Below are 25,459 nucleotides of genomic sequence, written 5' to 3' on the forward strand. Positions count from 1 at the left end.
TAAATGTACAAGCTGGTTGACTAGGTCTACCGTGAGCTTCAAGTCAAGTTTATGTACGTCTTAAAAAAAATTCTATGAAAGTGGCCAGGGATGGAGCTAGTACGAAATAAAGATGAATGCCACTCACTTACTTTACTATGTTTTTGACTGAATTTAAGTTGATAAGGGTGACTAAGTTTGAATTTAAGGTTACATAAATGGTAAAAATAGATGAACTCTATCTAAAAAATTTTCTTGACCAAGTTCTTGGCACCCCCTATCTTGATAATGTAGTTATGTCCCTAGAAGTGACACAATTTATCGGAACCATTGTGAGGGTTTCCTCTCAACTTTACCCTCCTGCTCCACCATGGTGGAAGCCACCATTGACATCCTTCTGCTCGCCACCGTACCACTATCAGAGCTTCCTAGCCATCTTTCCCTCAGCGTCCGGATCTGAACCTTGCCACTCCCGTTCCAGCCGTCTCCATCGCCTTACGGGATGGTCGACGCCACATTTGGACAAGCCAAACTGGCGCCCTTAGCCTTCTCCTCTATGTATTGAGTTGGCGGCCCACATCAATAAAAGTGACAAAAAAATCAAGAAATTGTTTCTCTCCAATGTCGAAAATGCAAGAAGTGTAGTAAAGATGGTGTTTGAAGACATCTGAAGTGGTGTCGTTTTGGGGTGTCTAAGGTAGCCTAACCACCACACAGTAGGGTACTAGGGTTACCCTAATCACAATAAGTCCGCTCTAGCACAGGTCCAATCAGAATTAGAACTCTAGATCCTGAGGTATGTGCTCACACCTTCTAATCTGTACTCTCTCATTATCATTTTTCGATGTTTGATTAACCCAGAGAAACAATTTTATTGTCATTATTGAGGAGAGTAGATGGTATCTGGAGGTACCATAAAATTTTGCGTTGCCATTGGTGTTGTCATTGCAATAGATCTATTTCATGAGATGCTGCAGGTGATGGCCTCATGAGAAATTTGAGAGCACATCGCAGTTATTTCTGAATTATTGGAAGTTTCTAACAGCACCAGCGTCAGAGAACACACACACACAGATTTCCATGAAACCCAGCACGCGAGAAAGCAGTTCATCAACCCGGGCGAGGCGACTCCTCCTCACTTGCCGTTGGATTGGCCGTGGCCGTGGCCGTGGCTGGGCTCCCAGAGGATGGTGGTCTCGGCGATCATGGCGGTCACCAGGTACGGGTCCATGTTGGACGCCGGCCTCCTGTCCTCGAAGTAACCTGACGAAACAAACCAAACCAAAACCGAAAATCAACACGCGAACATCAAAAATAAGCAGCAGAAATTTCTCCCATCGATCAATGGCGCCGCCTCCTTTACCTTTGCCGTCCTTCTCGGTGTCCCGGCCGACACGCACCGACGCGCCGCGGTTCGCTACGCCCTGGATGAAACGAAGCAAGAAAAACGTCGCCGGAGTTAAGCAAAGGAGGAGCAGAAGCAGAGTATATAAATTGGATACCGTAATATAATAATTAGAGATAACTTTATCACTTATTTTTTTTTCCGGCTAGATCAATATGTGGTCGTCTATTACGCTAGTACATAATATAGTAATTAGGGATAACTTTATTATTTATTTTTTTTCCTTGGCAAGATCGATATGTGGCCGTCCATTACGCTAGTATTATTCATATTCCATAAAAAAACAAAAAAAAATAAAGGAAAAAGATTTAATCATTGCTAAATGACGATTATATACCTCTCCGCGTCTTTTTTTATAATAATGTCCCTCCATATTTTTACTACCGCTAATTAGGGTTGTATAATTAGGGTTGTAGTACAAATAGATCTAAACCCTTCGATCAAATGAGATAATAGTTCAGATTATTTTCTACTAACTGTAGAGAGTAACGTAGTGGGGCTCAAATTTTTTTTTTTTGGTACCTATTAAGACTAAAATTTTTCACTAGAGATGAGTGTGACGAGCGATCTTGTCCTACCCAGACGAAGTTGTTGATGTCGGCGGTCTCGTGGCGGCCGGTGAGGCGGCGCTCGTTGCCGTCGCCGTAGGCGGCGATGTGCTCACGGTGGCGCATGCCAAGCTTCTTGATCGCTTTCTTGATCACCTCGTAGCCGCCATTGCTCCTCATCGACTTGGTGCTGCAACCGCAGGTCACATACTCACGTTGCAGCACGGGATTTTGCAGAAATGCAGGTGATTTTTTATCTTATTTTGCAGGATTTGAAGATGATTTCTTGCTTACCTGTAGTTGGTGTGAGCACCGGCGCCATTCCAGTCTCCCTGCAGCGTATGTTCATGCAGATTCAGAGATGACATGTTTATGTGCAATGAGAATCAGTGAGCAGATCAGATTGAAAATGTTTGGTGAAATGTGTGTGTTCACCGGAATGGGCTTGGGGTCGAAGGACACGACGACGCCAGCAATCTCAGTGATCCTCTGTAATCCAAAGAAGAGCATGTCTTATCAGCCCAAAAAAAAAAAAAACCAATGCAAGAATTTTGCAGGATTCCAAGGGTTAAAAAAATGTAAAAAAAAGATGATGGAATCAAAATTTTCCAGCGAAATCCATGTGTTCAGATTTTGTACGTTTGTTTTTTCAGTCTACCTCAAGAATGTAGCGTGCCACCCAGACATGATCCCCTGCGGAGACGCCAACGACAGGGCCAATCTGGAACTCCCACTGCTCACAAAATCGCACATCAAACGCATGATCAGCTCATGGACAAAGTGTCGGGAAAAAAAAATGGCACAGAAACGCGAGGTGTGCAGAATTCAGAAGTGTGTTCTACCTGCCCCGGCATGACTTCTGCGTTGATCCCGCTGATGTTGATGCCGGCAAACAGGCAGGCCTTGTAGTGGGCATCAACGATGTCGCGCCCGTACGATTTATCGGCTCCCGCCGCACAGTAGTACGGACCCTATCACACCATTTTCGTTGTTCAAGATTCAGTGCCGAAAATGTAAACCATTTCCATTATGTTTTAAAAAAAAATTGACTAGCAAACATTGCTGGTCAGGTTATCAGCAAGAAGTGGAATGAATAAAATTCAGTATGTAAATGTAATTCTTCTCTTCCTTGTTAATGATTTAGGTAACAACTGGTATTTTAACATAAAAAGGACAATAATAACTGATAAATTTCTCTAGTTTGAAAAAACAAGAGAAGAAATTTGTTGTGGTTGAGATGCAATACTGAAAGTGTATAAGAAGTTCAGAATTACCTGAGGGCCTGGATAGCCACCTAGTGGCCAGCCAAGAGGCCAGTTGATGTGCTTCTGAAGAAGGGTGTACTCCTGCTCAATCCCATACCTGATTTTTGATTTGGCAACCAACATAAGTTCCATTTGACATCAGGATTACATCTCTGAATAACAAAGATATATACTGACCATGGCTCTTCAGCCTTGACATCAGGATGACTGAAGATCCTTGCTGCATTGTACCGGTTGTTCGTCGGAATCGGCTCGCCATTCGGCGCATAACAGTCACACATGACCTACATTTACAGCATGGTTAAAAAGGAATCATGAACAAAAATTCATGCCAGAAGCTTTTTGTAACTATGAATCAGAAAAGAGGGGAAAAAATTCTTCTACCAGGATGTTCTTCCCCTTCCTGAATGGGTCTCTGAAGATGGCTTGAGGGCTTGTCACAAAAATGTGAAAGGTACATCAGTGTAATGCACACACACCAAGGTGTAATCAAATCAAAGAGTACAAACAAGAAGCATACTGGAGGATGACTTCACTGTCGTCACCGGTAGCCTGACCGGTGCTGGAGCCATCAAAGTTCCACTTTGGAAGCTTGCTTGGGTCATCAACAGGTCCAGACAACGTCTGATCAGAGGCAGTAATCACAAGTCACAACAACTTTCAGGTAATTACAGGGTCATTGCTCCAAGTTTTCAGATATCAAGAGAAGGATTAAAGGATATATATATCAGGGTGTAAAGAGAGTGTTTGTACTCTGGCTTTGCTCCTCACATCCATCCCAGTACCACCAACCCTGAATTATGGGAACACATGGTGTGATTAGGAGCAGATTGGTAAGTATAAACAGCATGCTTACGTGATTAACCTCTTTTAAATGTAAAATACTAAGTAAAGATCCGGCATTCTGGGATAAGGAGACTAGGAGAACAACCATGAAAAGGAATTGATGATGATTCAGAATTAGATGAATCCTATAATCAAATCAAGAACCTGTAGAAACATGCAGTTCATGATCTCTTTAAACAACTTACTCACAAATAAACACGCCTAATAAAAAAAATCAAAGGGCGTCAGTGAAATACCTGAAAGGCAATCACAAAAAAAAAATAAAAATAAGGGCAGTTTTTTTCAACCAATAAACATCGGCACATAAAAACAGCAGTAACTAACATGCAACAAGAACCAACCTGCCACCTAACCCAGAGGAAGGAAGAACCAAAGAAAACCCAAATTAAGCTTAACACTTAACAACAAAAGATCTCTCTCACCTCCAAGAACCATCAGATATGCTATGCAGTGCAGCAGCCATGAAGAAGAAGAAAGAAGACAGAAACAAGCAGGAGCTTCACTCACCATATGTACTCGGCGATGACCTTGTCCGTGCTCTCCGACAGGTCGAGGTTAACGAGGTCAGTGAGCAGAGACGACGACATGGCGACTCCAACTCTTCCTCCTCCTCCTCCTACTGAAGAAATGCAGAGCTCGAGCAGAAACGAGAGGGCTCCAATGGCGGCAGCGGCAAGCCTCTTCTTGGAGACGCACAGGCTATCAATGGTTTGTGTGTCACCCAGTAGCTTTGCTCCTGCCTATATAGGCAGAGGCGAGGCATTGAAGGGGAGGCTCCGGGAAGGTTGGTGTGGTGTACTGGTGTGTGTGTGGGCTGCGTGCCTCTTTGATGTGCTGACTTTCGCTGTGAAAATCTCGGGATTTGGGGGATGATGCGCGTACGGTTTGTCTTGTCCTCAGTCACGATGAGTCAGTGGCGTACATAGGAGTAGTACTTTTGTGCCAACTTCAGTTCGCTTTTCGGCAACCACCTGATCAAAAAATGGGACTTGAATGTTACTACTACTTGCTGTCCGTATTCGTGGTTAGTTTAAGCTTTTGGATGTCGAGACAATTTTCTCTGCTTAATTGTATGGAATAATGGAAAGAAAAGAAGAAAGAAAGAGAGAACAAGATCTAGTACCTGACGGTTATGCACGGCAAAGGATGAACCGATCGATTGATAAGACAACGGGATGCTCATCTTGAATGAGCTGGCCTTTTTAGTGACGCGTTAATCTTTGTACTGATAGAGATTAGCATGTTGGATTATTAGTAGTATCACGGAACCATCGAGACGGGGGAAAAGGCCGGTCTAAAGTACACGCCAGATGGACTAGACAGTACAAATTCCAGAAGCTTTTCAACGAGGCAACCTAACACCGCCCGGTGATCGATCGATCAGCAGGTTATCTTCCACTTGTTGGCTCTGCGCCATCACCTCTCGTCGCTTGTCCTCCTTTCCGGTTTCAATTCTCGAACACTGAAAAATTGGTAGGGATTATTTGCAGTATTATTGGTGCAATAGTACATACTAACATATGGATTCGGATTCACATATCAGTCACTACTACTATATTAACAGAAGATTTGGTCGATCTTCCTACATGCGTGGAGGTTGGCACACCCATCAACGGTAAGAGGCCGATGCGGTGACGGCGTTGAGAGTGGTGAGGCGTGGGCGACGGGAGGCCGCAACCAGCGGCAACTGAGCTAGAGTGGCAGACGGTGCTCTGGCTGTAGTTCCAGTGGCGCCAAGGAGCAATAGGTCGAGGTGACGGCGATGTAGACAGACGGCCTATGATGACACATGCAGTCTGGTCAAGGTGGCTATGACAATAGCGTCGTGACGTGGACGTTGCAGGCCTATGGCGAGTCCCGATCAAGACGCTAGTTCTCTTGAGGCGGTGCCTTGGCATCACAAAATGACCACGTTTGAAAACTAGTGCGAGGGAGAGGGTTCTATTTTTCTCTCACCCTCTCCCTCTTCTACCTATCTTGATGGATTTGAACGCGTCGAATGTCAAGCTTCTACTTGATGGTCGGCTGGTGGTGAGGTGCTGGCGCAGTGTCTGTGCATCGAAGGAGTGTAGTTGATGGTGGCTTCTGTGTACAATAAGCGACCTCGACACAAGGGGTAGGAGGGTTACGGGTGAAAGCCTAGTCTTTTCGGGCCAGCAACGCCGACGCTCGCGGGCACCTACAGCTTTTCTCTTGAGGTGTTGTTGAGTGATCTTTCCTACCCCCTAATGGATTTTTTCAGATGAAAACCACATCTTGTCACCTCAATACGTGTGGTGGCAGCATCCTCAATATCGTATCCTTTCTAAAGATGTCGTTTAGAAGATCATTTTTCTTATTGCTCTATAATATAGGACTTCACGGCGTGTTGTTAAGAAAGAAAAATCTTCCTAGCCGCGAAGAAGACCGGGGATTGAAAGTTGGTCAATGCGTGCGCGCTCTCTCTTGTATAAAGCTTACAAGACGGCGATATCATACGTGTGTGCGACGTCCTACGTAAATAGGTGCCTTGTCGAGCACTGTACTTAACCGCGATGGTTGCACTTAAGCAAGCGGGAAGAAGAGGATGCCAAGTTTTTCTCTTCCCTCTCCTTTGTATAGTGGTCGACAGTACATGCATGGTTTTGGCTTGTTCTTTTTTTTTTCTTTTGCTGGAAATGTAATGATATGATGCACGTTTTTGTTTCTTTTTTTCCTTTTGAAATATAGCGTGACAACTGACAGGTATCACTGGAAGATTTTTCTTTCTTAACAATACGCCGTGAAGTTTTATATCAAAGACAAAACGTGAACTTATCAAAATTTTTGGTAACTTTAACAATAAACATGCTAGTTTGGATTGAAGCCAAATAATTAATAGTGCCCACGCTCAATTTGGCTACATTCTAGTTTTATATTGATATTAAACCAAACATAGACTAGCTAACTTTGTCCTACCAAAAAATTGGTAGTGCTAAAATTTAACTAGATTTTAGTACTACCAATTAATAGGGTAGAGAGCCAAATAGGCCCATGGTGAGCTGGTGACTTATGTGCATACGTGTGAGAGCTGAGAAGCGATTCCACAGATCGATCTATCCAACTTTGCTTCTCTTCCATCTCTGCCGTTTCGCCTGGAAAGCTTATCTAGATCAAGCGGTATGGCGCCGTCCACTAGCAAACAGAGCGGTGCCCAGTCCGGTCGCCGGTCGCCGGTCGGCACGGAAATGCAGTACTCCTGCCTGGAACACAAACGAATAAGTTGGATATTCAAAATTTTAAAAATAGATTTTTGAAAATATATAGAAATATAGTTTAAATTTCTTACCGTTTAAAAACTTGAAAAATGCACCCGCGATAAAACCGCTATTGAATGACAATCAATCGTGGGACATTTAATTATTTGTCACTTTAAGATGTGCCAATTAATGATTTGTCCTTTGTTGTCTATGACATGTGGGTCTCCATGTGTCTATGACATGTGGGTCCAATAAAAAATCATCTAGAACCACTCGTAAGAGTGACAAATACCCCAGTTAAGGGCAAGTGCTATGGTAGATGTGACTAACACCTATAAATTTATCTATTCTATTCACTTATGAACTAAGAGACAACCCATACGATACATCACATCTAGTTCACAAATACCAATATATTTAATACTCTCACACCCTTCTTGAATTTTGTGTGGAGGTTGTCTCTTGGTTTAGGGGTGGCTCATTATCTCTCTCCTCACTTCTTTTCTCCACCTTATTGCTCAATCCAATATGACACTCTTAGGGCATCCATAATGTGCATCTAAAGTGGGTAGTAAGGAATAAAATACTCCTTACTACCAGGTTGTATACATTGTGGGAGTGGTAAGTAACGGGGGGGGGGGGGGGGGCCTAATGGGCGATCGCCCAGCGATCGGTCCCACTCCCGCTCCCTTCTCCCTTTCCTCCTCCCCTTCCTTTCCTATTACAGTACACCACAAAAAAAAATTTAAAAAAACAAAAGTTAGAAAAATTTATGTATAAAAAAATTGAATTCAAATTCAAATTTGAATCGAGTATGTAAACTTTTTACTTATAAACTTTGGGTCTATAAACTTTAGGTCTATAAACTTTAGATGTATAGAAATACTATATATATATAATATTTGAATTCAAATTTGAATTGGATATAATTCAAATTCAAATTTGAATCGGGTATATAAACTTTAGGTGTATAAACTTTAGTTGCATAGAAATACTATATATGAAAAATATTTGAATTCAAATTCAAATTTGAATCGGATATATAAACTTTAGGTGTATAAACTTTAGATGTATAGAAATACTATATATATAAAAAATATTTGAATTCAAATTCAAATTTGAATCGGATATATAAACTTTTGACTTATAAACTTTTGGTCTCTAAACTTTAGATGTGTAAACTTGAGTTGTATAAACTTTAGGTGCATAAATTTACTAAAATAGAAAAGTAATGCGGTGCCAAAAAAGGGAAGGGAGGAGGGGCTACCCGATCACTCTAAGCGAGCGATCGCCAAGTAGCATTTCCGGTAAGTAACTAATACCAGGCATTATGCTTACTACCTAGTCATAAGGAATAAACAAATGATTTCTCTCATGGCGAGCGATTGTGGGGTCCAGCTTACGACCCACTTTTATTTTTCACTATTATGACTATAACAACTAATACCTACTGACACAGGGTCCACACCTTATTTATAAAATAAATAGTAAACATTGGTGATATCATTAGAGATAATATACGGGGCATTACAGTACTCGCCCTTATTCCATCAGTCGTCGAGTGGAGTACGAAGCCAAGCGCGAGTGTGCTGCTCACCAAGCAGCAACGCGTGGCTCCGCTTGAATCTTCGCGAATCGCGAGGATATTCCCCCGCGATTTTCTTCAGATCACACGACTCGAGTCAAAGCCCACGGATCACGGCCTAACTGCACCACGCGTCCACCAGAGCCCAACACGCGGCCCAGCCAACGAGCCGCGCAACGGCCCAACAACATAGCCATTCTGCCTTGGCCGCGGTCGCGCACCGTCGCTTCACCGCGGACCGCGCCACCACGCGGAGCGCACGCACGCACGCACGCCGGCAGCGGCAGCGGCGGGGAGGCGGCGGCGCGCGGCGCGGTGGTCGCGTGCGTGATGTGGCGCGCGCCGATCCGCGGCCTCGCGTCGGCGGCGGCGGCCAGGGCCGGGGCCGGGGCGCCGCTGTCGGGCCTGACCGACGCGCTGCTCGCGGCGCGGCTCGCGAACCACCTGCTCACGACGCCGCACATCCCGCCGGAGCTCCTGCCCGCGGCGCCGCTGCCGCTCCCCGTGCGGCTCCACGTGCTCCGCCACCCGGCGCTCCCGCCGACGTCCAAGCTCTCCTTCTTCCTCGCCGCCACGCCGCCGTCCTGCCCGCTCCTCGCCGCGACCTTCCCCGTGCTCGTCCGCGCGCTCGCCACGCACTCGCCTCCCCTCCTCGACGCGCTCCTCCCGTTCGCGCTCTCCTCGTCGTGCCCCTCGGAGCTCCTCCCCGCCCTCCTCTCCGCGCTCCTCTCCGCCTCCCGCGTCGACGCCGCGCTCGCCCTCCTCGACGCTGCTCCGCCTGATCTCCTGCCCCGTCTAGCCGCCGCCGCGATCCCTTCCCTCATCGCCTCACCTGACCCCATCTCCGCCGTCCCTGCCATTCGCAGGCTTCTCCCCATTGCCTCACACCCGCCCCCCGTCCGAGCCACCAATCGCCTCCTCCTCGCCTTGTCCAAAGAGAACCTCTACGATGACTTCCGTCACGTGTTCGGCGAAATGTCGAGGAGGGGCCTCCCTTCCAACATAAGGTTCTACAACATTTGCATCCACGCGTTTGGCAAGTGGAGGAGGCTGGATATGTCGCTAAAGCTTTTTGCTGCTATGAAGACCGCCTCTCCTCCTCTTGTGCCAGACATATGCACACACAATTCGCTCATCCGTGCGCTTGTGGTTGGTGCAAGGGTCGCTGATGCTTTAGTGGTGTATGATGAGATGAAGTCATTTGGGATTGAACCGGATGTGTTCACCTACCGGGCTATCGTGGATGGGTGCTGCAAGAGTTTTAGGATGGATGATGCTTTGCGTTTGTTCCAGGAGATGCGAGGGAGCTATGGGGTGAAGGGGGATGTTGTGGTGTACAATTCGCTTCTGGATGGGCTTTTCAAAGCTAAGAAGCTGGATGAGGCATGCGGTTTTTTTGAGACAATGGTGGCGGATGGTATTCAATGCTCAGCAAGCACACACAACACAGTGATTGATGGGCTATTCAAGAATGGGAGAGCAGAAGCAGCGTGCCGGCTGTTTTATGATCTAAGGAGAAAAGGCCAACTGTTGGATGGGATTGCATATAGTATTATGGTGAGGGAGTTTTGCAAGGAAGGGAAGGGGGACCAAGTTGCGGAGGCGGTAGAGTTAATGAAGGAAATGGAGGAGCGAGGGTTTGCTGTTGATTTGGTCACAGTAACATCATTGCTCATAGGGTTTAACAAGAGTAGACGTTGGGACTTGGAAGAGCAGATAGTTAAGTTCATTAGAGATAGTTCTGTGTTGCCAGATGCTATTCGATGGAAATCAAATATGATGTCTGCTTTGCAAGGACCACAGGACAGAGAGAAAGATGGAACATCAATTTTTCCCTTTGATGGCAATATTGATGATGTGATGAGTTTGGTCAATCCCGTGGTATGCACTGGTGCAAATGAAGAAACACAAAAAGATGAGCCCAAGGATGATTGGTCTTTGTCACCGCACCTAGATCATCTTGCTAAACATGCTGATCATTTGAATAGTTCTGCTATATTCACAATTGACAGAGGGCAGAGGGTGCAAGGTATGGGAGCCAAGACATTTGATACTGACATGGTTAATACATATATGTCAATTTTTTTAGCGAAAGGGAAGTTGAGTGTAGCTTGCAAGTTGTTTGAGATCTTCACAACTCTGGGAAGGAAAGGAACGAGTTATACATACAATTCATTGATGACGTCATTTGTCAAGAAAGGGTATTTGAAACAGGTATGGGCAATTCTTCATGAGAGAGGTGGACAGCTCTGCCCCAATGATATAGCTACATACAATCTGATCATTCAAGGCCTTGGTCAGATGGGAAAAGCAGAGGTTGCTGGCTCGATTATTAGTGAACTGTCAAAGAAAGGTGTTTACATGGACATCGTCATGTATAACACATTGATCAATCAATTGGGAAAGGCCGGGAAGGTTGACGAAGCAAACTCTTTGCTTGAGCAGATAATTGGGAGGGGCATAAAACCAGATGTTGTCACTTTTAATACCTTGATCAATATTAATGCAAAAGCTGGTAGATTAAAGGAAGCTGACAAGTATTTGAGGAAGATGATTGCAGAAGGAATTGCTCCGAACTATGCCACGGAAACAATATTGGTTTTCCTTGATAAGGAGATTGAAAAGAAAAGGCAGCAGCCTAGATGACGTGATGAAATACCAAACATCACTTATTAAGACAGGTGTTTGGCCAGATGACATTTGAGAGAGTGGATTTAAAACTCCACAAGGTACATTTTGCAGTATTTTATTTAAATTTTAGAATAAATTTTGGTCGAATTTTGATTCATTATCTTTTGAGAGCTTATCATATGAACATCTGATAAATGGAAATGTAATGTATGTATAGGGATAGTTGTAGTTACTTGATCACGCTTATCTACTGAAGAAGTGAAAATTCCTTCGAAGAATGGTTAAAATATCGGATAACTGGGATCTGTTTTTGTTCATACAAATTGTGGTGTTACACATACACATACACTTACAATTCTAGAAGTGATATTTATTTTTTTGAAATGTCCAGATGTGCATGAACATTGTCATCTTAGGATTGGTCATCAGTGCTTTTCATTGTGCTGACCTATCCAGTTTTAAGTTTTCTCCCCTTAGATGCTTGACCTGGTTCCCTTCCATTTTTACATGAATGGATAATTGGCATACATACTTGCAAATAATGGTGACATGTGATGTGCTATAGCATTATTTAGCATCTTAAAGGGACCAGCGCTAGAAGGATATATACAATATTGTAGCTGTTTATCATCTTTATTGATGATATATTGTGTTGCGCCAATGTGCCATGCATGATATATCATCGATATTCATTGTTTTTTTCAAAACAGGGTCAAATAAGCAATTGTTCCTTGTTTTTTTCATGTGGTTAGATATTTTGAAATTAGGCCCACTAAAGCCAGCCAAGTATCCACATATACAATAGGAGAACCCCCTCTTGGTGTACATTTTGCATCTTTCTTGTAACCATGAAGCTAATATTTCTTATTTAGTCATTTAATTTATTGAGTTCTGAAATTGATGCTCTAATCTTTCCTCTAAGCTCTTCTGCTCTAGAATATACTGGTCTATCCAAGTCTCTTGTATAGATTCTAGACAAAATAATCTTAATTCTTGTCTGCTGAGTGTTATTAAAGTGTTTAGTCCTTTTATTCCCAGTGCAGCTTTGCCTCGTCAACCAGGTCACGTTCATTATCACATCAATCAAACTTCAAGTCAGAAGAGTCAAGAAGAGCAGGTCCTAGAGAGACGATGCAGTTCACCGACCACAAAAGCAAAATTAGAGAAGAGAGATTGTACTTGTTGATATATTGCGCATTTGTTCTGTGAAGCTGATGCTCCATTTAATATAGTAACATTGCTTAGGTTTCACAGTCTGCTGGAACCAATTGGTGGCCATGGTTGAAATTTAAAGGTTCTGATTTTCTATGAGCTTTTTGACAGGCTATGGGCATGGTTGGCCACTTCTGAGGTAATAAATTTGCTTTATGCGGTTTGTTGTCTTGATTGTTGATGCCTCAGTTGATAAGGATGATTGTGGAGCTAATTGATGATTGTATTGAAAAATTAGGTGAGAAAAAAGCTGTCAAATGGCCACTGAAACAAGAAGAGCAAACCAGACCATGGGCATTGTTGATGTTAAAGCAACAACAATTATATTGGCACAATTACACAGCCCACATCAGCGACCTCATGCTAGAAGATATTGGGCTACACCTAAAGTGTGACTAACATAACCTTCAAGGCAAAGGTAATCACCAATTGTCTATGCTCATACTCCTGTTACTTGTTTGCCACTGGACATTTTAAATTTAACAGTTGTTTGGATTTCATGAGCTAAATGGTTGTGGACTTCTCGTTTCTTGTATGAACGATAAATGAAAGCTATCTTGTAAGATTGTTAGATCCCATAGCTTCTGGAAGGGTGTTCATATTGCTGTTGAGTTGTTAACAATGGTTAGGCCAATGGTTGAGTTACTAAGCTTGCAGATACTGATATACCAGCTATTGAAAATTTTTTATATGGCAGTGTGATGGATGCAAAAAAAATTAAAAAAAAAAAAAGCTCTCTGGTTTCATAACAAAGGGCAACTGCAACTGTGTAAGCTAAGCTGTCTGCACTATTTTCTGTTATCTTTGATTTATTTCACATTGTTCTTTCTTTCTCTTAATTTTAATTGACTCGTTTCATGTTTTGGCAGTTCCAAAGCATGATTTGGTCATTTGGATGACATGAAGTTGTGGGTTTGGATGTTTGTTTGTAACTTCTAGCTAATGTGTTGCCTGTGCTGCCATGGCTAGGAAGAATCAATGCAATTTGCATCGTTTGTACTGTTTAATTCTTGTTAACATCTGTGTTGCATAGGAAATTATGCTAGTTTTTTTTTCAAGAAAACACGGTGCTTTAACCAAAAAAAAAAATCAACAGAGCAATTTGCTAGAGCTTAAGAAAACTGGCCATCCCAGTTGATTAGCAAATTAATCATCATACTATGTAGCTAGAGCTTTAGTGTAACTCTTGGTTCAAGTTTATTTAGGATTAATCTTTGATGAATCTTATAGGTCCCCCTGCATACGCCCATGATAAATTGATAGTGGATTTCTCCCAGCATACGTACAATAAATTGAGGAACCTTGGATGTTAGAACAGAAAGATACTTCTTCTTTGTTTTTATCTGTGCAGTAAGATATACCTATGAATCTTGGATTTATTGCTTTAACATGTTGAGATGACCATTGATGAGTTGCTCTGGAATTAACCATAAACACCTTTTGTGTATACTTTCAAATACTCCTAGATAACTATATGTATGTGGGTAGAAAGATAGATTTTGGGATTGAAATTCTTGTGTAGTTTGTAACCATTTATTTGGGGGACCTCTATGCTGTACAGTAGTTATTAGTTGTGAACTTAATACGAAGTGGACCAGTGGAGAGCTCAAGCATACATATTGCCAATGCTATCGCATGTTTGGCATTTTTGGCACTGGAATAGGCACAGAGGGATGCAAGGGATTGTGTCCTGTTATCCTGTACATTACCGAGCACAATGTGAACGTGCTCTTGAAGTGTACTATTCTCGAAACATTTCTATTCTGCTACTCTCAAGGTGCTCACCGTACCCTGGATCATATATATATTTATTTTTTTAGGGTGGATCATATATTTCTGAAGTAGCTACTCTATACATCTATTTCACTGCTGTTTTTTATATTCTTGTCTAAACAAGTAGCATCATCTATCTGGATCGATGCAAAAACTTCAGGGCTCCTTTGAATCACAGGAATGAAAAAATGGAGGAATAGGAAAAACATAGGATTCTGACAGGAATGTAAGTGTAAAACAGAGGATTGCAAAACACAGGAAAAACATAGGAATGACCGTTTGATTGGACTACAGGAAAAACACAGGAATTTGAGGAGAGATAAAGAGTCAAAGGATTTCTTCCATGAGGTTCTACCTCTTGTTAAAATTCCTTCAAAACTTATATGAGAAGAGGCATTCCATAGGAATTTCATAGGATTCCATAGGATTCATTCCTTTGATTCAAAGAGCTTTGTGGGAAAAATTCATATAGGAATGAAATCCTCTAAAATTCCTGTGAATTTCCTTTGAATCAAAGGGGGCCTCAAAGTGGACAGAACAAAAATTCACTTGAAGATTGAGTCTGCCCAGTTTTTTAAGTTCTACAGTGGGGATCCTCTACATTACTGCACCTGTAGTAATTGTCGCTGACATGGGGGATCGGACTCACCTATCAGCCACTGCTAGGTGCAGTAATGTAGAGGATCCATGTCCTTAAGTTCTGACCCAAACTTGTTTAAAACCATGGAAATGTTTTTGCGGTGACGTTATACTGTAATCCAACTCCAGTGTTGCCCCTTTTGCTGTAGGTTGCAGCTGTACTGCTGAAGTGCTGATTGGATGCCAGAGGCTGGGGCCAACCGCACGTTTCATCAGTGAATCGGTGTAGGAGTCACGGACATCAGCGTCCGTCCAAATGGAGGCCAGGTAAACTGTTTCGTTGAAAAGCTTTCTGTTCTTGCGAGAATTGAACCCCTTTTTTTTTTGTTTATTTCTAAAAAAAACGTGTTCTAAATGAGTGCCCGGGCAAGGTTTTGTCCGTCCCAACGTGCCATGGTGTTAATGAATGCGTGAATCTTTACGTCTTGCATCACAACTAAACTTTCTGTTTTCACAAATGATAAACATGGACGCTTGCCATGCAATCTACTGTAATTATCAACCTGTGCATTCTCATTTGCCATGGTTATATATGACCTTGCGAAGCGTTCAAAACAGCGAGCGTTCGGCGTAAGTGCATTCCATCGTGTGTCGAGCAAATAGCTGCTCGAGGATGTGAGATTTGTTACAAAAGCAGCTCTCTCTTCGTGGTATAAATGGTTATATACGACCTCTTTTTGAGAGATGGTAGTGGTAGTTTACTCCACAGTCCACATACGACTTGAAAAGCTAATTACGACAAAACACGCCAACCGAAACCGACCAAGATGCTAATCTTAGATTAGACTTAATTCGTCAGGCTACCCTGTTCGTGTTCCGCGTGCACCTGTATAACAAACCATCGAGCCTGCATGTAAAATATCGTGCAAACGTGCACTGTCACGTGAACAAGATTCGGCCCTGCAAGCTACCCAGTGTTATTGTGCAGCTGGGCGTTAACGGCGCAAAAAATTGTAGTTCTACTTCAGATTCGGAGCGGACTACAATAATTTGCGGTTGGTCAGTTTCAGAGATATTTTAGACACATTATGTCGTTCGTGTTGTAAACATCAGTTTTAGTACTCCTTCCATTTCAAAATATATGGCGCCGTTAATTTTTTCATAACATTTAATTATTTGTCTTATTTAAAATATTTGTATATATTATAACTTGATTTATCATTAAATAAAATATAATTTTAACTTATACTTTTACATATTTATACTAATTTATTTTAATAAAACAAATAGTGAAATATTGTGAAAAAAATTAACGGTGTCATACATTTTAGAATTGAGGGAGTACTCACCAAGTACTAATAAAAATATGTCTACTACGGCCTTGCCTAACTACGGAAGCAATATAATAATGCCACAATATTACATAACGATAACGTATATACCTAAGCTTAGAGAATAGTGTTATTCCTAACCCGATAGTCAATATGATATTAGACGGTTTAGGTCGGCCAATTAATCGTTTGACGCTTCACTCAAGCAAAAATGCCGTATCGAACCACAGGTACGTACGTACTAAAGTTCGTTCCTGCGTACTCCTGCACAAACAGCCGTACTGACCGACTTCTTCCACACACGTCATCATTCATTAGCTCAATTGTTTGGGTTAAACTTAAACAAAACTAAAAAGAAAAAAAAAAGAGCTTGTGTTAAACATGGTTCCGGCCCGCGCAGGAAAACGACGCCACAAAAGCCACACAAGAAAAGGAAAGAAAAAGGCGCGGACCAGGAATCCCCCGATCTCCCGCCATCGGGCCCCACTCCACATCGCCCGCTCCTAGATTTATGACATTTTAGCCCTTTTATAAAATTTATTTTGTAAATAGACCTTAGAAAAGTTTATCCTAACAATTACTAACCTCTAACTTAACGCTGGGGTTGATAATGCATACATTTGATGTCTTGATACCAAAGGTAACTTAAGTCACTAGGTGGTCGGCACTGAAAAGCTAATACACCTCTTAAAATATTAACCCTCTCTTTTAAACAATTGAAAGAAACTTATCCCATGACAAATCCTGGCTCAACGCTAGAGTCGTTGGTACCAACATTAAACGTGTTGATGCCAAAACTACAACCGTTGGCACGAAACTGAATCACTGGTGGTCGATGCCAAATAGCTAAATACCCAACTCCGTCAGCGACAATATCGTTAGGTCAACTCATTTAACCTGCGCGCCAATAACTTTGGTGCCGAGCTAAAGTCTTATACTTATATAGGTTTTTTTTAAGGATCAATATGTAAAATAACTTTTATATTTTAGAAAAAAGACTAATGCCATATTTAGTTCACACCAAACTTCCCCCAAACTCCCAACTTTCCATCACATCTTATCACATCCAAAACTTTCCTACTCACATAAACTCTCAACTTTTTTTTCCAAACTACTAACTTTCTCCAAACTTCTCCCTAATTTCAGAAACTAAACACAGTCTAATGGGTTGTTTGAATGGCTCTCACAGAAATATGAGTCTCTATGGGAGAGACTCAGGTCCTATTTAGGGGAGCTTCTAGCTACTGTAGCTTCTCCCAGAATCAGAAACTCCCTCAAACAGTATAGCTTTTGTTATAGATTCTGAGAACCTGTAAATGTACAATTCAAAAAATGAATTATAAGCTAGAAACTAGATTTCTCAGCTTTTCCAGATTCTTAGAAGTTGGCTACCAACCAATTGTTTCTCAGAATTTTAAACTCCCACCAAACAGGCCAATTTTTGTGTGCTTCCTATCCAAACAGGGCCTAAAACGTGAAGGATCCAGTCGTCCGTCCCGCCCCGCCCGCTCGCCCGCGCCACATCATATAATCCATTCCATTCCCATCCTACGCCTTGCCCTTGCCCACCCTCCTGTGACTCGTGACGCACCCCACCCCAACCACGCCGCCCGCCTCCCTCTCCACCACCACCACCACCACCATGGCGGCCGCCGCCACCGCCGCGGCCGCGGCCACCTCCACCTTCACCGCCGCCGTGCCGCGCGCGCGCGGGCGCAGGCATCCAACGCGCGTGGCGGCCGCGGCGGCGGCGACGGCGTCGTCACCGGAGGCGGCGATGGCGGCGGCGGCGCCGCCGTTGCCGATGATGCGGGTGGCGCCCGAGACGCTGCAGCGGCAGAGCGGGTACCTCGTGCGGGGCCGCGGGGAGGAGGGGATTGGGGAGGGGGAGGCGGAGGCGGTGGGAGGGGACGCGGCGGGAGGGCTCGGCGCGATGGAGTACCTGACCAGCGTGCTCTCGTCCAAGGTGTACGACGTCGCCATCGAGTCGCCGCTCCAGCTCGCCACCAAGCTCTCCGAGCGCCTCGGCGTCAACTTGTGGATCAAGCGCGAGGACCTGCAACCCGTAATCCCCCCTATCCGTTCCCCGCCCGTTTGGGCTAATTCGTGTTTCTGATGCGCCTTTTTTTTGGGGGGGTTTAGGCGATCGTATGCTGAAACAATATTACTTTTCAGAAAATATGGTGGCTTCCTTGTGGGCTTAGCTAGCTTCTACTCGTATTCGGAATGATTTGGCATTGTCAGTCGTCACAATCGTGTAATTAGATAGAACATTCGTTCGATAAGTTTAGGGGTTTTCGGGGGGGTTTTTACCTCGGAATCGGTGTGTTGTGTTGTTTTCAGTGGGCTTGAATAGGATGTTTGGATTCTCTGGATTCTTTGATTGTTGGATAAGTATTGGGATATTCTCTTTAATTGTCCACCTTCGCTTGGACACGTTGCTGTCAAACTTTCTCGGGGTAATAGAGGTTTAAGGGTGTTTTGCTTTTGCTCGTTCTTCTTTGTGAATTTTTGTTCTCAAATTGGTTTAATTTTAAATGTTTTTCATCAACTTATAACCAATACTCCTGGTTGGACATTTAATTTACAGGGTTCTTATCGTGTCAATTTTTAAGGGATTTTGTATAGTTACATCCTATTGATTGCTGAAATTTTGAGATGAGTGCACTTTCAGTGCTGGACAGGGTATTGACTCGTAGGGTGCTTGTTTGATGTTCCTGTATGGAAAATACTCCCTCCGTCTCTAAATATTTGACGCAGTTGACTTTTTTTATACATGTTTGACCGTTCGTCTTATTCAAAAACTTTTGTGAAATATGTAAAACTATATGTATACATAAAAGTATATTTAACAATGAATCAAATGATAGGAAAAGAATTAATAATTACTTAAATTTTTTGAACATGACGAACGGTCAAACATGTTTAAAAAAGTCAAAGGCGTCAAATATTTAGGGACGGGGGGAGTACAATGTTTTGTTCATCTGCGCTAATATTAAACTGAGGAATGTAGAGTCATCAGGTTTAGGCGCTTTGGTTTTGTTGGAGTCTTATCAAAGTTTTGAACTTATTATGTTTCATGGATGGGCTACCCATTTCAAGCCTTCAAGGAACATGAAAGTTTGTTCATACTCTGATATACCTGAAGGACTTTCTACCGTCATTATCATTGTCGTTGACTAGCATGATGTATTGGTGTTATGTCTTCTGTTTATTTTATTTGCTCCTGCTTTATCAGTATAATTGGCAGTTCTCCTGCCTGTTCATTCAAAATAATAAGAAAATATTGACATAGCAATAGCACCAAGGGGATATCCTTGATTGCATATTTAATTATCTCTCTATACACATGCACTGTACATGTATTGTTCGTTATTGTTATTGTTTTTCATAATTGTCTACTGTTTTTTTAAAGTTATTGAATGCTAGTTTCATGTTGATTGAAATTTGAGAAGTACACGCAATTTCTACTTTAGCATTAGTTTGCTGTAGCTTTACATATATTGCTCTTCTGACTTCTGACAGTACAATTGGCAGTTTTACTGGCCAGATATAATTTTGGTTACTTGTTGTGTAGGTATTCTCATTCAAGTTGAGAGGAGCATACAATATGATGGCAAAGCTCTCGCGTGAACAGTTGGAGAGGGGTGTCATCTGCTCCTCTGCTGGGAACCATGCCCAGGGAGTGGCCCTTTCTGCTCAAAGACTCGGTTGCGATGCTGTTATTGTCATGCCTGTGACAACGCCTGAAATCAAGGTTCTTGATCTGCAGATTTCATCACTTTAAGCCTGTCCTTCTATGTGATTTATCTTACCTTTTGCTCATTACATAGTAAACCTATTGTTTTGAATTCTAGTGGCGATCGGTGGAGAGATTGGGTGCAACAGTTGTACTCAAAGGGGACTCATATGATGAAGCTCAATCATATGCAAAACAAAGATGCGAGCAGGAAGGCCGCACATTCATACCTCCTTTTGACCATCCTGATGTTATAAGTGGACAAGGAACGATTGGCATGGAAATTGTTCGGCAGTTGCAAGGCCCACTTCATGCCATATTTGTACCTGTAGGAGGAGGTGGATTAATTGCTGGGATCGCTGCCTATGTAAAAAGGGTTCGCCCAGAGGTTAGCTTCCTATTTTTCTAGACTAGTTTTCTTTAAGCCTCAAAGCACGGGTTAAGGACTGATCCACAGGGAGGGGCTGGCTTTCATGACCATTTTCGGTCTAGTTTCAGGTGCTTCTTAATTATAATACCTTGGGAGGTCTTTCCCTTTGGGGCCAAGTTCGTTTTTTTAATGCAAGAGGAAACAAACCTCTTTATAAATGTCATCATGGAGCATGGCAATAGTTTTAAGCCCAAATTGGGGGTATTAAGTTGTTTTTCGGACCTAATTGTAGCTGTTATCAGTGTTGCAATTAATATATGTGTTTCATTGCATTGTTGCACTCTAGTCAGGTTGGGATGGAATGTTCTGTATATTTTACAGCAGCTCTTGTACAGGTGAAAATAATTGGAGTGGAGCCATCAGATGCAAATGCAATGGCATTGTCCTTGTGTCATGGTCAAAGGGTCATGCTGGAGCAAGTTGGTGGGTTTGCTGATGGTGTGGCTGTCAAAGTTGTAGGGGAGGAAACATTTCGCTTGTGCCGGGAACTTGTAGATGGTATTGTTCTTGTCAGTCGAGATGCTATTTGTGCTTCAATAAAGGTATGAACTCACGATTATTTGTGTCTTGTTTTACATAATATTTTAGATTGTTGTTAAAACTGAACACTAACCTGTTTCTCTCAACTAACTTAAATCCCAACTGCTCCATTAAAGGTACTGGTTTCAATAAAAGAAAAAGAAATATACACCAGTTTCCTGCATCAAAATTCTATATTGCAGTGGTCTGTGAATACTATGCTCCATAGTTTAAAAAGATTACTTGTTCAAAACCCTCTGTAGCGGACATGTCTTATAAATGTTGTACACTAGCCTAGTTTTTTGTGAGTTGCTTGTGGGCATTGGTTTTCAACTAATGTATAATCCTATTCCATTGACATTCTTTATAGGGTGCTAGGAATCTATGATCCGACTACTGCTATATTCCAATCTTACCCTTATAATGCTTCTGCGGTTCTGCCCTATAATTTTTTTTGGTCATGGCTGCAGGATATGTTTGAGGAGAAAAGAAGCATACTTGAACCTGCTGGTGCCCTTGCGCTGGCAGGAGCTGAAGCTTACTGCAAATACTATGGCTTGAAAGGGGAAAATGTTGTTGCAATAACTAGTGGAGCAAATATGAACTTTGATCGGCTCAGATTAGTAACTGAGCTGGCTGATGTTGGTCGAAAACGAGAAGCAGTTCTTGCCACATTTTTGCCAGAGGAGCAGGGAAGCTTCAAAAAGTTTGCAGAGCTGGTATGCCTTGCGGTATTTCTACCAATATGTAAAAATTTGCAACTTCTAATTTCATTTCTTTTCTTCCAACTCTGCAGGTTGGCCGGATGAATATTACTGAATTCAAATACAGATACGATTGCAATGCAAAAGATGCCCTTGTCCTTTACAGGTACATGGACACTAATATGTTAATAGCATTGTGCATTAACATCAAGGATCTTTGGGCTGACAATCCAACATATAATTTCTTTACTATTTTCTGTTGACACTTATTTATGGAAAGAATATGGCGTCCCTTGCTCTTTTATATTCTTGGGCTCCTGGCTAACTATACGATTGCTTTGATTTTATATATCCCAGTGTTGGCATCTACACTGACGATGAACTTAAAGCAATGGTGGAACGTATGGAATCTTCAAAATTGAGAACTGTTGATCTTACTGACAATGATTTGGCAAAGGATCATCTAAGATACTTTGTAAGTTGGATTTCTCTGCCAATTTTATAACAATGCCACACATTTTTTTGGAAACTAAATCTAATCACTTTTAGAGTAAATGACACTAACAGTGATTAAACGTGTCTACAGTTTCATCTAGGTCCCTAAACATCCTCAGTGATAGCATTGCAAGTGCCATAAAATTCATTACTGGATTTGTGCATGCAAACATGTTACAACTGGTTTTATAGAGATGTTCCAGTTGAAAAGGCTGCAGATAAATTGATGAAATTATCAACTGCTACATTGTAAATAAGAACTTGTTTGGTGCAACAAGCAGTCAATCATATGTCCGTGCCTCTGGTTTTGCCTTGTGATTCAAATAAAAAAAATTACCTCCCAAAACACAGATATGTCCAAGTTAATTTTGTGAACCTCTGCTAAATTTTGTTGCAGCTGATCTTAAGGGATGGTGTTCTTTTAATTTGTTTATATTCAAATATGCGGCTACCTTAATTTGCTTTTCCTTTCCATCTATTTTCAGATTGGTGGCAGGTCAGAAGTAACAGATGAACTTGTTTACCGGTTCATTTTCCCAGAAAGGCCTGGTGCACTTATGAAATTTTTGGATGCATTCAGCCCCCGCTGGAATATCAGCCTTTTCCATTACCGTGCACAGGTGTGTGACAGATTTATTATTCATCAGTTTCCCTGCTGTAAAGTAGTCTTGTATGAAAATTGCAATCCCATGCATCTGAAATCGTCATTTTATTGCCATCTATCCTGTACAATATTCCCTTTCCATTTTCAGTTGACAAAAATGTACATCTAAATTGTGTTGAGACTTAACATATTGGTTACATTAGTTCTGCCGAACTTGCAAAACCCTTAAACATCTTAGTGAACTCCAGCATATACGTTCATATGAACCAATTATCATCTGCAGGGTGAAACCGGAGCGAATGTTTTGGTTGGCATACAAGTGCCGCCGGAGGAGTTTGACGAATTCAAGAGCCGTGCTGACAATCTTGGGTACGAGTACATGTCGGAGCTGAACAATGAGATATACCGGCTCCTCTTGCGCGATCCGAAGATCTAATGCCACTGACTCGAATCAAAACCGGACCGACTGTTAAAGTTCCTTTGCTCCCATAAGTTGGTGAGGCTTACCAAGATCAATCCATTCAGGTAGTAGGGTCATTTGCTTCATCTTTTGGAATAAAGGCGTCGCCTTATCTATTTATGTACTCCAGAATTTTGGGTGTGCCATTTGTTGATGTGTTGAGTATGTAATGTAATGTATGTGTTGTGCTTATTGATCTGATTCTCTGTTGTACTTCACCAAGAATCTGCCGAATAATGATAATAAGTTTGTATTCACGTAACTCTGGGTCATGTTATGTCTGTGGTTCCTATCTCCCCATTAGATAATGGAAATGATTTACTTATCTCCCCCTTTTTAGAGTTTGTATCTAACAATGGAAAATGGATGCAGATATATTACTCTTGGATTGGCTCTTCTCTTTGCTTTCTTTGACCAATGGGCAATGGCTCCCCCAGCTAATGCCTATGCTTCCATTGAGCAATAGAATGGCATGGCATATCACTAATTATGGCTAATTTGATCCTAATTGCCCTTCCCATTCCTCCCCTCTTGGAACCACATCGTTCCGAGTTTATGGCTCCTCTAGAACGAAGGAAATAATTTTGGAGGGTTTGAAACTGAAGTCCCTATGATATGAGATGAGCTCTATTTGAATTCTTAGGAAATAAACATGAGATCTTCACCTAAGAGCATCTCTAACAGCATACCCAAATCAAACTCTCCATCTCCACATTAGGCAAGTTGATAAAAAAAATTTCCTCTCCATATTTCATTTGTGCTCCAACCTCTCCATCTACACCCTCCGTTGTGAGTTTGTGACAGTGGGACCTATATGTTGTGCTTGAGAGGGATGGGGGAGGGAAGAGAGAAGGTGGGGGAGGTGTGCCCCATCGGTCGGCCTAATGAGTCAAAACAAAAGCCAAAATTTGAATTTTTTAACTTGATTTTAAGATATTTTCAACGTAATTTTTTTATATTAGCTTAAATCGCTACGAACAAATGTATAAAAATTTTACCTTTAAATTAATTTTTATTCCCTAGTAAGCCAAAACGACTTACTAGGGAATATGGACAACCGATGAGGCTATCAACTTGTTAGATTTGGCCATCCAAGTGAGAATTTTGGCCAGTCATTTGGCTTGGCAAGTTTGTTCGAGGATTTTTTTATCTAAGTTTGTCAAATTTTGCTTCGAAGAGTAAGATAGATAGTTTGTTGGAGTTGCGCTTATGCTTCTCTCTTACTGTGTGGCATCTAAACAGTTGATCTAGAGCATTCCTTTAGAGCTTCTTTGAATTGTAGGAATGGAAAAACGGAGGGATAGGAAAAACACAAAATTATGGTAGGAATGCAAGTGCAAAACATAAGATTATGATAGGATTGTTCATTCTATAGAAATTTTAAAGGATATGATATGATTCAATCCTTTGTTTCAAAGGTCATGGGAAATTTCTCCATAGAGTTGAAATCCTCTAAAATTATTATGGTTTCCTCCAAATAAAAGGGCCATTAGTTCTAATTCCTCGAGAACTTTTGGTTTTATACTTGGACAAATGCTTGTCCACCTACGTAACCCAAAAGTAACTATATTTGAGATTGTGATAATATAAGGTAAGATGATATGAAATTGGTTTGCTGCACTATTCATAATAGTATTTGTTCTATTAATTATCACCCATTCAAATGTTTTCTCATCTTATCTTAGTATTCATAATACTAAAGTTTTCTTTCTTAATCTTAGTTTTAATTAAATAATTTAAAAATCATTATATTTTAGAATGAAGCTAATAATAGTAAGATATAGGAAAGCTCCAATATTTTGTAGGGAGGTAGTACCTCTCTTTCGCCACTCCTCTCGGCTGTTTCCGAACGTTAGCCGATCTCACCGTGACCGTCGATTCCCCATCCAACGTGAGCGCACGCTCCAGCCTCCCAGGTAAGGTGCGGCTCACGCGTCACGCACCAGACATCATGGTCCCACCACCACTCCCCCCGTCGGCTCCCTCCCAACGCGAATCCAACGGCTTCCGTCCCATGCACCCGGTCCACCCAAACCTCCCCTACCCCCACGCCTCCTCTGCTCTCCCACTCCCTGGGGCCCACCTGCAGTCCTCCTCTGCAACCCTGGCCCCACCTGCAGTGACCCGGCTCACACA

At 42.2% G+C, this 25,459-nt stretch overlaps 3 protein-coding genes across 5 annotated transcripts; 2 read left to right on the top strand and 1 right to left on the bottom strand.

Annotated features, from left to right (window-relative positions):
• Positions 1-889: 889 nt before the first annotated feature.
• Positions 890-4,844, bottom strand: LOC127766941 (glutamine synthetase cytosolic isozyme 1-3). Its single transcript, XM_052292116.1, has 13 exons — positions 4,551-4,844; positions 3,951-3,990; positions 3,718-3,821; positions 3,582-3,630; positions 3,375-3,481; positions 3,207-3,294; positions 2,775-2,903; positions 2,591-2,665; positions 2,368-2,421; positions 2,227-2,264; positions 1,963-2,122; positions 1,343-1,403; positions 890-1,242 (listed from the first exon to the last, which is right to left on the bottom strand). Exons 1-13 carry the CDS (start codon positions 4,628-4,630, stop codon positions 1,115-1,117), a joined length of 1,113 nt encoding a protein of 370 aa, XP_052148076.1. The 5' UTR covers positions 4,631-4,844; the 3' UTR covers positions 890-1,114.
• A 4,332-nt stretch (positions 4,845-9,176) lies between these two features.
• LOC127768022 (pentatricopeptide repeat-containing protein At4g01570) lies at positions 9,177-16,173 on the top strand. Of its 3 annotated transcripts, none has more exons than XM_052293523.1 (4): positions 9,177-11,575; positions 12,516-12,828; positions 12,928-13,107; positions 15,251-16,173. In XM_052293523.1, exon 1 carries the CDS (start codon positions 9,177-9,179, stop codon positions 11,490-11,492), a length of 2,316 nt encoding a protein of 771 aa, XP_052149483.1. In that variant the 3' UTR covers positions 11,493-11,575; positions 12,516-12,828; positions 12,928-13,107; positions 15,251-16,173. The 3 variants fall into 3 exon arrangements, with proteins under 3 accessions (XP_052149483.1, XP_052149484.1, XP_052149485.1); XM_052293524.1 differs by having other exon boundaries at positions 12,521-12,828; XM_052293525.1 differs by lacking the exon at positions 15,251-16,173 and adding an exon at positions 13,920-15,233.
• Positions 16,174-17,938: 1,765 nt separating this feature from the next.
• LOC127768176 (threonine dehydratase 1 biosynthetic, chloroplastic) lies at positions 17,939-23,707 on the top strand. Its single transcript, XM_052293714.1, has 9 exons — positions 17,939-18,437; positions 19,950-20,129; positions 20,230-20,499; positions 20,877-21,083; positions 21,531-21,779; positions 21,857-21,930; positions 22,122-22,239; positions 22,745-22,879; positions 23,147-23,707. Exons 1-9 carry the CDS (start codon positions 18,015-18,017, stop codon positions 23,297-23,299), a joined length of 1,809 nt encoding a protein of 602 aa, XP_052149674.1. The 5' UTR covers positions 17,939-18,014; the 3' UTR covers positions 23,300-23,707.
• The last annotated feature ends 1,752 nt before the right edge of the window (positions 23,708-25,459 follow it).

Source organism: Oryza glaberrima, chromosome 3 (assembly GCF_000147395.1).
Source record: "Oryza glaberrima chromosome 3, OglaRS2, whole genome shotgun sequence".
Taxonomy (NCBI): domain Eukaryota; kingdom Viridiplantae; phylum Streptophyta; class Magnoliopsida; order Poales; family Poaceae; genus Oryza; species Oryza glaberrima.